Source organism: Clupea harengus, chromosome 22, assembly GCF_900700415.2.
Source record: "Clupea harengus chromosome 22, Ch_v2.0.2, whole genome shotgun sequence".
NCBI classification, from domain to species: Eukaryota; Metazoa; Chordata; class Actinopteri; order Clupeiformes; family Clupeidae; genus Clupea; species Clupea harengus.
In genome coordinates, this window is record NC_045173.1 from 5,676,953 (window position 1) to 5,689,252 (window position 12,300).

Genomic DNA, 12,300 nt, shown 5'->3' on the forward strand with positions numbered 1-12,300 from the left:
TTTGCTACTGGGCGGGTCGTTAGGAGCTGAAACCTCACTCAGAGACTGAAATGTGCAAGAGATTAGTTCTAGTCTCCTTAGAAAGTGCTTATTTATATTTTAGTTTTTCGAACTGTATATATTTGAAAAGTAGAGGGTTCAAGGTTTCTGGGGGTGTTATTTTTATGTCTCATAATTCCCGGCAGGGAAGCATGGACTTCTAAGGGTTAATGGTATCCTGTGATCCTATAAATCTTTCCAACTCTCTCTACTCACACAAATCTCCCCACGTTCTCTGCACTGTGCTTTCCAGTAGCCTCAAGTAGTGCTGTTGGATTTCATGTATTTTCAGCTCTGTCTCTGTATACGTAGTTACAGAGGACAGTAAGCTAAAATGATTCATATACGTAAGCTTTATTATATCCCTCTTTTGCTGTTGATACAGAGTGTTCGGGAGTTGAGGCCACATCTAACATGTTGTTGACTGAGCTGCGTAATATCTATTAGATCTGTTGAACATCCAGGTGGTGATGCTACATAGGTCAATCATTACTTTTATAAACGTGGGCAACGCTAGAGGTAAAATGCAAAAAAAGGCAAACGTGATGATATTTTATGTTTAGACATGATTTTTAGTCTCTAGGGCAGGTCAAAAAGTCACAAAATCATAGCGACCAGGCTGCTAAGTTGGCCACACTGACTGGACTGGCTAGACTGGAGTGAGGGGAAACCAAACAGCCAATCAGAACTCTTGTTCAGTATTCAAAGTAACCATCAAAGTGACATCAGCCACTGACCTCGCCTCCAAAGTCTCAAAATCGAACTTGACGAGCAAGCGAGCAGGGGGTGAGCAGTTGTGAATGCGTAGGAAGGGTTGAGCAAGCACTTGCCTCAGGTCCATTCTCACGAGACCACATTTGTGCACGCTGAGCAAAAGATGCTTTTCTGCTCAAGGGTACTTGCAGAGGAGGTACTTGCAGAGCAGAAATATTCTCTCGTGATGAAGGTTTCTCTCTTACCGATATTGTTCTGTGCGCTCGTATCATGTGCGTGCACATGTTTTTTTATGTACGAGTTTTAAGACTAAAAACAAATTTCAAAATGGAAAACTATCATATCCTTGGTGGGAATCCACAAGATCATTTAGTTTTTTTAGTGTAAATGGAGCTAGCCTCATCCACGCTGTTCTTACAGGTGGAGCAAAAATAAATAAATAAAATAGTACTGAACAACACCATCTTTCATGCTTAGCTCTTATGAATGGCCTCTGCCTGAGTGACTGCAAAAAGGTCTCTCATGGCAGGCCAGCATTGGCAGCATGCTACCGGTGTGGTAAGAGGGAGTGGCACTGCACTGGGACACAAAGACCACATTCAGACACTGTGTGCTCTTGATTAGACTTAAGTGTTAGACTGTATGGAGATGTTCCTGGCAAAATGGCATTAGACTGGCATCAAGTTGATGTTTTTTTTTTAGTAGCAGAACACAGACCAGCTCTTTGTTCCTAACCTTTGCAAACGGTAGTTCTGTCATCAACTTGAAATCTCTTAATAATGTCTTGTAACGTTGTAGGTTTGTTTATGGACTGGCTTATTTTTCCTTGTACCAGTGCCTCATAACATGCTACGTTGACCTGCAGCTTATGGAAACAGTTATGCAGAAAATATAGAAATGTAGAAACAACTCCTCAGTTTCAGGCAAGATCCAGCAAGTTTTACCCAAACATCACACACACCTGACTGACCTGATCAATGAGTTGCTTGTTCATTGGTTTGCTGTGTTCTAGTTTAGCAGGTCTATCTTTCCTCATATTTTTACCAGTAATGATGCCCATGTTATTGTGTTATCTTATTTTCTTTCTTCCTCAGTTTACCAGATTGTTCTTTCAGAAAAAGAATAGTTATCCAGTAGAAATGTGCACTTTGTACCTTTTAGTGCTCTGAGGGTTTGTAACTACACTTCAGCATGTTCACTGACAGAATAGCAACATTAAAAAGGTTGTTGCATGGATGAGTAAGGGCTCAGCTCAGCTCAGGTTTTGCTCAACCAAGTACTCCAAGATTTCAGTTATTAGATTTGGAGAAAATAACTGACTTTAAATGCCTGTTTTGTTGTGGGTGCAGGCTAACTTTAGACATGGCTCACTGTTGCCTGCTGTTCTGGTCGTCTACACTTGGGCCCCTGTTCTGATGTTTGAGAAAAGGATAACGGTCAGCAGAAGGTCGTGTGCCTCTCATGCAGGGCTCGAAATTGGCACCCGCCAAGCGCCAATGGCGTGTAGATTTTTGGGCTGGCGACTAAATTGTGTCCGATACCCCGCCACTTGGCGAGTGACATTGCGGAGTACAGCGCCCGACTACCGCTCCCGTCATGGTTAAAAATAGCTTGCAACGCCAACATCAACAGTGGGAGAGAATTCTAAGAATTTCTATACAACTATAACAATTTGCACGCTAATACAAAGTTCTAATATTTTGAGCGCGAATCAAAAGTTGCAACAGACTAACTTACTTTACCACACGGAAAGGTAAACGTCAGTGGGCTTTAACCGGTCAGCTGTCAGCTAGGATCCAGAAGTTCGTTGTCTCTGAATGATGTTAGCAGCAGCTAAGCAGCTAGCTATCCTAGCCTGTCACCCTACTGGATCCATCATTAAGATAAGTTTTATACTTCCTTGTCAGGCTGACAAAAAAATCAACTATCGATAATATGATTTCGAGCTTGTCTCCACGTATGTTGTGCAATGATATCCCTGTCCTCCCGTCTCCCGATAAATTAAGCTAACTAATTTTTACCTGCTAGCTATCGCTAGCTAGCATGGGGAGTTGCCATGACTAGCGAGCTACAAACGTCAGCCAACAATGCAAAATCAAATGATATGGCAGAAACAACGTCAATACCAGGCTGTTTAGTTACATTACAGGGAAACCAGCCATCAAGTACATGGAATTGAGTTGTATTATTGTCAACACAAGTTTTTTGTTTTATTTTTCGTTTCAGGCTCTGGGCTCTGTAAAGCGCCTTGAGACAATTGTACTGTTCTGGGGCTATATAAATAAAATTGAATTGAATTTATAAATTATTTAAAAAAGTAAAATTAGTTGATTTTGTTTAATCCATTCTGAGAGTGATTAACAATGATATTAAAATCATAGGTAAAGGTTGTTTTAAGTCAAACAATGTCAGAGTAGGTCTGAAATGCCAGGTTTAATATTTTGGCCGGTAAAAAATATGATTGGCTGGTAATTTATTTCATCTACCAGCCATTTTGGCTGGTAAGCCAAAAAGTTAATTTCGAGCCCTGCTCTCATGGTATGGGTTGACTTCTCCAGTGCAGGGGAGGACAGTGTGGGTAGACCACTCAATCTCAGACTCCTAAACTAAAGTGGCCACAAACAGTGAAACGATACAACACAGACATTCCCCATCATCTGTTGTAAATCTAAACAGTTGTTTTTTATTCTAATGTAATATGTTGTTACGTCATTGTAATTAATACAAATGAATTGTTGGAATACCCTAGATTTCATCCTCATTAGGCTGTCATGATGACTGTCAAAAACAATTGGTAATTCTAATGACTGATGTCCTGCTCTGAATTGAGAAAAGCCAATGATGTTGTTGATGAAGGCATACATGATGTTGGTGAAGGCTAAATAGGCTACTCTTTTTGTAGTAATCTCGACAGTAAGCCAAGTTTTGAAAGAGATTTTAACATCGACTAGAAGTGTTATGAATGCCAGTTTGGTCATTACGTTTGGAGTTGTAGACTCCCAAGATAGAAGTCTGTTCTTGTCGGTTGAAATAACTGATTTTCTGAAGATGGCTGCTGAGTGGATAGACTTTCTTGAAAGGACTTTGCGAGGGGCACTCTAAGATCATCACTAACGGAAGAACACACTAGGAACACAGTAATACATCTCCTTCCCAAGCCTTTGCCATCTTTTATATTGCTTAATTAAATACTTTAATTTCAGTGTGAACATTTGTTGATTCATTTTTACATTCATGTTTAATATTATTGTGTTAGATGGCCTGAAGGACAGCTATATTCCTGGGTTTTGGTTTCTGTTGTTTTTGACTACACTGTCAAGTGAATGTTTAACCTTTTTATGACGGCCGAGTCAACCAAGTGAGACCTGGAGTCATTTTCAGGCAGACCGGGAGAGTAGAGGAGGAAGGTCATTAAGACTTTCTGTCTCCCAAGGGTGTAAAGATTACATGCACAGGGGAAGTCTGATATCTGTTCCATCTCTGTCTATTTGACTAATTTGCTTGTTTCGCTCGTCTCTGTCTCTGTATTCCTTCTCTTTATTTGTATGGAACAAAATGTGTTGAGTAGTGATTGAGTGGGCTAGTTATTGGTCTGGTCATTTTTTTCCTCCATTATATTCACAATGTTTTGTAGAATTGAATTGTTCCTTTTACTGATGAGATGACCCCTAAATAGACAGTAACTCGTAAATGGCCAATCCAAACTCTGTCATGGTGGAAATGAGATGTTGGAAGTTTTCAATAATTTCCTCTCCCTTCACAGAGTACCATATATGTGTTTTTTCAAATAGAAAATGACTAAGCTGCTCAACTCGTGGTGGTTGGCAAAATGTTCCATATTAACATTACAGATTTTATTCTAGAGATATCTGTCTGTCCAGGGTTTTTCCTGGGTCAAAATGGGTCTTCGGTGCTCCAAAAAAAAATGTGCGCGCTGCGCGCGCAGTCTGTGTTACCATGTCACCTGGTAGCTTACATTTTACCATTTCATAAATAATGAGGATATGCTTCAGGAAATCATTTTGCTTCCAGATTTGCTTTAGATTGACAATAGTCCAAGCCCCATGGTGCTATCATGTATGGTTCAAAGATTATTAAGGTTTACCTCTTTACATATATATGCAAACTACTGAAATGTATATCAATAGAATCTAGAACTAACCAGTGGTCAGAAATGGAACACACAAATAACGAAAATCAAGTTTATCTATTATTACTATTCATTTTTATTATACAAACCTACATACCATTATTTTTGTTTTTATAATTAAAACTGTCCACAAATATGTTTAATAGTGTGTTTAACTTCTATTGGCCCACCAATGGAGGCTGCGTTGGAAATCAAACTTTTGTCAGCATTTTGAGTGGACATTTCATTTGCATTTGTACAGGTGTATTCGTGCACGTCGGGCTGGCCCTCGCAGCGGAACGACAGTTTACAACCGCACCGGTTTATCAATGATAATATTAATTCGAGATGCAACACAAATATATCCGCTCTCCTCCGAACGAGCTGAGCTTTCATTGATAAACCAATGCGGTTGTCTGCCTCTCCCGAGGACCCACGGTCTACTGGTACTCGTTCAAACGGGTAAACAAATCAAATAATAGCCTACACCTGTGTAGGTCCTCAACATAGCAGATATTGTAATTAGGGCTGTCAATAGATTAAAAAAAATCGTAAATCGTAAGAATTTCCCCTGAAGCAATTCGAATCACCTCAATCAGCCCACTGTCCTCAACTATGTTGCAACCCAAATGGCAACCTTTTCACGGACTGGTCTAGTTATTTTCCTAGAGAAGTCATGGAGTGTGGGTTGGGGACCATCTAACCTGGGACTGCTTTGCATTAAGGTGATAACTTCAAGACGAGCTGCTTCTGTGATGGCTAAATTCAGCTTGACAAATGCTACATACAACTTTAGTTGTGTTGATTGTTCCGTCATTTTGGCTCTTAAACAGAGACTTTCCGCCCAACAATCCCTCAGCTCTTTCTCAGTGGTTCTCAAACTTTTTCTGTCATTCCCCACTTTGAACAAGGGGGGCTATTCAAGCCCCACCTGTCCCTCATCGCTCCCATAAAATGGTAGGCCAAGCCCCCTTACGGGCTACATTGCCCGAGGGGACACAGGTTCAAGTCTGGCCTGATGTAATTTCCCAATCCTCTCCCCACCTCTTCTCCGCCTCGCTTCCTGTCATAACTTCATGTCATGTCCAAATAAAGGCATTAGAAAAAAAAAAAAAAATTAATTGCGTTAAAATATTTTATCGCGTTAATCGCGGCCGCAATAATCGCATAGATTAACGCGTTAACGCTGACAGCCCTAATTGTAATACATTGAAAGCCATGAATACTGAAAATGGAATGTTATGCTCAAAACTAGGGCTGAACGATTAATTGCATTTGCGATTTAATCGCGATATGATAGAACGCGATTTTCTAACCGCAACGTTCGCGATTAAAAAACGTGGTCACAAAAAAAAAATATATATATATTTTAACGAGTAAATTTATTTATTTTTTTTTTAATTTAAGATGGTACATTTTGCACACAGTGTTTAAAAACTGCATGCCTAGTGTTTATACTTAAAATTACTTTTTTTTAATTACTTAAATGCACAGTGGCAAAGCCACCGATTTGTTGTTCTTGTTTCTGTAATGAGCAGTTAAATAAAAATGTAAAATGTGGGAAAGAATATTTTACACTAAATGTATCTAATATTGTGTTGGTCATATTTAAATCATTCATTACGTTTTATTGGGAAAAAAAGAGGATAAAAAAAAAATCGCATATCGAATCGCAATCGCAATATTTTGGTAAAAAATCGCAATTAGATTATTTTCCCAAATCGTTCAGCCCTACTCAAAACCCCCGCCGACTGATGAAGTCAGGATGCATACGCAAGTTGAGTGATTGGCAGCTGGCCGCTCTGTCCATTCGCGCACCTCACAGTTTACACGCTTATCAACTCGATTACTATTGATCAAAACAGAACGAGGTTTCGGCTGTAGCCTATACTTGAAACATACTATTGAGACCATATTCGAACATGCATTGCACGCGTGATGAAGGCGCATCCCACCACCTGAGCGAAATAATTCATATCTATAAATAACAGCTCACCCTTTTTTTTTTAACCAGATTTGTAAACAGGTCGCGATCAATATTTTGCAGTACAATAGGCTACCTTGGTTAAAAATCGAATTACGGTAGATGCATGCTAGCATTGCGCTAAATAATTAGACAGCTAACATTAATTAGTGGTGTTAACATAAAGTCAGTTATTGTATATGGCATTAATATTATTCTAAAACACCTTCACTAGTTGTTTTAACCAGATTTGTAAGCAGGTTGTAAACAACATTTTTGAAGTGCCTTGGTTTAAAACAGCTAAAAGCTAGCTACATTAAGTTGCTTGCTCAAATCTCAAATTCAAACCAACCTAAATTGGCAAGCTTGGAGCAGCCTCTTTTCAATGATTGGCTCAGGGGGTGGGAGGTGGGACAAGCTGCTGCCTTGAAGTCGACGGTGAGGGCTCAAAACACCATTAAGCTGAATTGCGCCATGAATGACAGCTTTTTTTTATTTATTTTTTATCGCTGACTTTTTTTGGTGCCTTAGGCGCTCGGGATTTGTTGTAGGCGCTCGGGAAAACGGCTTAGGCGCGCGCCCAAATTTTCTCTATGCAGGAAAAACCCTGCTGTCTAATCTGATATATGTATGTATCTGAATTTAAATGTGAAAACAGTTACATAGGATGTATTTGACATTAGGCTAATATTTTGGGCTGGAATTCTGGTTACTGTAAAACAGATTTCTGAAAAAATATGCCATCAGCCCAGTGGCCTAATATTACCAGTCTCCTACATTAGAGATAATAATGAAATTTGATATTTGACCATTTCGGTTTCCCTTTTTTTTAAAGCTGCTATTTCAGTTGTCAATGCAACAATTAATATTAATTTATTATTAGTAGCTTCGTAAGAATTGATATAAAGAAATATCAGACCTCTGAGTGCTGTGGTGGCTTATTCAAATGAATGGAACTGTTTGCAACATTCTGAGGAGCTGTGTAATAAAATATATATATATTGCAGTTGTTGTGATTATGAGAAACGTTTCCCAACATCGAGAAATCCATCTATATCTATGTTCCCTCTCCTCTGCAGGTTCCTGAGATCATCAGTACTTTACGTCAGGCCAGTAAGAGCTCTGCACGTCAAGAGGAGTCCGCTGCTGCTGCAAGCGCCCATTGCTCCAGTTGTCATGACGACAAGCATCATTATGACATGGGCTCCCCTAGTGCAGTCACGTTCGCCAAGAAGTTTGAGGTGCTGTTCTGTGGGCGAGTTGTTGTCGCTGACCGCAAAGCTCCACCTGCTCTAATCGACGAGTGTATTGAGAAGTTCAGCCGAGCCAGTGGAGGTATCGGGGGGCTGGCTGCGGGCATCAGACGGGTGCTGTCCCTCCAGCCGACTGCTAACGGAGTCCAGGTGGGAGAAGGCAGGAAGATTGCGTTCTTCCAACGGGACCCCAGCTTCCCCTCCCTGCAGGCTCTGGATGAGAATGGCCTTTCGCCAGAGCTACGCAAGAGAAATGCCAATGGGGCGTGTGGAGTCCAGCCCACCAGCATTCAGGAGAATCGCACCATGCTATTCACGGTACACCATTTAAAGCATGCTCATTTTCTAGTCACTTTAACTATAGTAGTATTTATGGAACTTCTCCAGCTTACCTAAGAGCTATCAAATAAATGCACCCCCATAACTCGTGGAAACTTACAGCTTTGTTTTAATAGACTGCAATTGTAATAATAATGGGGAAAAGCGTGGATAATAATATAATATAATAATTTTATTTATGGAGCCAGTATCAAGTACAGGACTACAAAGCACTTTAAAACCCATTCCTAGAATTATAATGGGGAAAAATAGCAACAAGAAGGGACAATGACCACTTACACTAAGAAGCATAAAAAATAAGAAAAACTTAAGAACAACAGAATAAAAACAATACAAAATTATAACAACAAAAGGATAAAAAGTTAGATAAAATCAAAACTATACTAGAGCCTTATGAAATCTATTTTATTTTTTCCGGGTTCTGTGTAAATCATTTAATTTGTTCTGTTGTTTTTTTTCTAAGGTTTACCTATGTATTATTAAAATGTATATGTAATCAATTGAGTTCATTAAAAAGGAATCAAACTATTTAACAACTGAAACTTTTCGCCCATATACACAAATTACCATGACGAATCTTGCACTTACCATCAATGAGGTCAATAAATAAATACATTCCCAGCTTAAAATATAAGAAATGTTTTCACATTTAGGTAATACTGGTAGTTAACAAATGGAATGAAATTGGAAATAATTCAACAGAGAACATGATATAATAATCTATCATTCACTTCACATACTTTTGTTTCTGTGTTTCAGCCCTTTTTTATGATTTTTGTCTGGGTCCTTTAAATTGTCAAGAAATGCATAAAAGAGCACCTCAAACAAAACACCAACATGCACAGAAGACATAGGAACACTTGTGAACTTAAAATATTTGCATTTCAACTTTCCTAAACAAAAAAACCCTTAAAGAAGTCACTGACATTGTTAACTGAATTGTACGTATCATTATATGGGCATTGCATACCATTGTCTCTGTGCAGCACAGTACCCAGTATGGCCAGGGGCATGTTATGTGTTCAGGGGTTGGCATGTTATGTGGTTAGGGGTGATGCACTGAAGGTGATTTATGTTGTGTTCAACAAAAGGTGACTGTATGTATTGGAAACATCTTGGTAGGCACACATAGTTATCTGTCCACACAACTCTTTCTCTTTGTGTAAGTCTCTATCATTGTGTTGTTTTCTCCTCCCTCTCTCTCTCCCTCTCTCTCTCTCTCCCTCTCTCTCTCTCTCACTTAGTCAGTCTTAATGGCTGAATTTTGAAATTAATTTATATGAGTGCGCACTTAAAAGCTGATTGAGTAGAATATACACACACAAACACACACACATTAAAATCACGAACCAGCTGATAGTAACTTTTTAAACTTTTAATAGATGAATATAATCAAGTACAACACAAAGGGCATGGGAAATACTTGTTGTGCTATAACACTCATGTAATGCACAACTCTTTATAGGGAGAGGACGCCTCTACACACACACACACACACACACACACACACACACCAACACACAAACACAGTCGTAGAACACATCACATATTTCACGGCATTTACAAAGACTCACTTCTGCTTTTTAAATGATTGTTGTGTAGTTCCAAACAGTTGTCTGCCCGTGACAGTGCATTACATGTGTTGCCTTCTAGATACAGAAGTTGCTAATGACTCCTTAGCACTTCAGGAACAGGAACACTATGTTTTTGTGAAGGACTATGCTTATTGTTACATAATGGCCTTCATCAAACCTGACAATGTGACTATTGAGGTCAGGATAAATTACAAATTATTATGAACTCGTTCTACATTATACACTTAACAGTCTATCTCCCAGAAGCGCACACAGCCACACACCATCACCTACACTATCCATTTCTGTTGACTCATTCTGTAACCTCATGATGTCCTGGCCGGCCCTGTGTCCCTCTGCCCTTGTATTGTTAGGATGGCAGGAAATACTCAGCATTTTGGCAGGAAGAAGGAAGACTTTAGTAAGTCTCATCTAAAATTTTCACTGTTTAAGCACAATTCACGCCAGATTCTCTGACATTGGCCTTACTGACTGATAACACCCAGTCTTAGTATTTTCTCTCTGACGGTAGACCACCGTCTCACACTTCAGCAGGTTTGCTTAGGAGTAGCCTGTTTGGGGGAGGTGCAGCAGGACCCCATTCTCTGTACACTGCTTAACAAATATGAGGAATGTCCCAAATGCATGATCAGTTCATGGAGGATGAAAAGCTGTGGCTTGCTTGGTGCCTCGAATGAAAGTTTGACCCCAATTCTAATAGCAGGATTAATGATGGGATTAAAGGTATGTACATAGGGAGCGGATCCTCTTCCACAGAGTCCACCATGTTGTTCCACCATGCTTCTACAGTAGCCCAGAATGGACTAACCAATTGAACAGTTAGATAGCTAACTAATAAGGATTGCCAATCATTAGTAGTATTATAATAAAGAGATGTACACCTGTTAGTGTAGTTAATGTTAGTTTGTTAGTTATATGTTATCTGAAGTCATTTCCACATTGGATACATCAAAAGCAAACAGCTGATCAGGTAGAGGAAATCAAAAATCAAAGCGACATGAAAACCATGCTTAGATGAGTGAAGGGGACGGACAGAATGGCTGTAAAAAGATGACCCTGCTTGAGCAGTCATACTAACCTAACCTACCAATGCCTTTATTCGACCAGGCTTTTATTAGAGACTGCCATTCACTTCAAATAAAATAAGGGTTCACTAACATGACTTAATAAATCCCCACCTGCCGTAAACATCGACAGTAGAGTAGAGGGTCACCAGAAACATCAGGTTAGAAATGAGATACTAGAAGATTTGAAATGACAGAGTGAAGATGTTTGGAGTTGAGATTTGAGGGCTGAGAAGGAGTAATCACAGATTCTATTGTTGGGAGCAGTGGTGATTTAAAATGAAAAATATGGCAAACAGAAAATGAAGAAAAACATACATGATACAGCAGAATAAATCATTCCAATATCTCAGTAGAGAAGAACCACTGATTTATGTATGATTTATCAGTGTGATAAATAATAAATAACCAATACAATTTTGACAAAATAAAGTAAACCAGCTTCATCTGGTCATTGCAAGTCACTTCTGGTTTTTGCCTCTCGACAAGTACTTGCAACTTCCTCAAACAAGCCCAACAAAACCAAACCACTTACTCTGCAATGATATCATCCAGATGGAATCTCTCGATTATTCCACAGCGATGGATACAACAGGATCTCTCCCCCTCTCCTTTCTCTTTCTCTGCCCCCCCCTCTCTCACACACATTCTCTCTCTCTCTCTCTCCCTCTCTCCCCCCTCTCTCTCTCTCTCTCTCTCTCTCTATCTCTCTCTCCCACACACACACAGTCTCGGCCTGTGCAGCAGTTGAGATTTGCCAGTGTTAATGGAATGGAAATGAAACATGACTGACTGTATATAGATTTGTATATCTTTGATATGACTGATTGATATGATGAAGTCACACCACAATCCACATCTTTAAAAGGAGTCTGTTCACCTTTCACAATGTCTTTCTTCAAAACAAAACTGTCTCCCTTTGTTCACTAATGTTGTCTGAAAAGAATACTTGTTACTCAATAATTGCAGGATAACATGCCTGAACTCCCCTTGTGTGTGTGTATGAATGTGTGTAGGTTGGGAGGTCACAGATCTTCCTGGTGAGTCCTGACAGTAAGAAAGTGGCCATAGAGAAAAGCTTCAGAGAGATCTCCTTCTGCTCCCAGGTAAGCAAATACAAACATGCATCATCTTGTTATAAAAACAACTTTGAGTTTCTTGCACGTTGCTCACGTAGACTCTTTTCTCTTGTTAATTGTAGACA

At 39.5% G+C, this 12,300-nt stretch overlaps 1 protein-coding gene across 3 annotated transcripts in view; it reads left to right on the top strand.

The window, feature by feature from the left end:
- tbc1d1 (TBC1 (tre-2/USP6, BUB2, cdc16) domain family, member 1) overlaps positions 1-12,300 on the top strand; it is a 49,233-nt gene that overhangs the window by 6,691 nt on the left and 30,242 nt on the right. For all 3 annotated transcript variants that reach the window (XM_031560273.2, XM_031560274.2, XM_031560275.2), the window contains exons 2-3: positions 7,925-8,416; positions 12,113-12,202. In XM_031560273.2, coding sequence (XP_031416133.1) covers positions 7,925-8,416; positions 12,113-12,202 — 582 coding nt within the window. The remainder of the gene's footprint in view (positions 1-7,924; positions 8,417-12,112; positions 12,203-12,300) is intronic.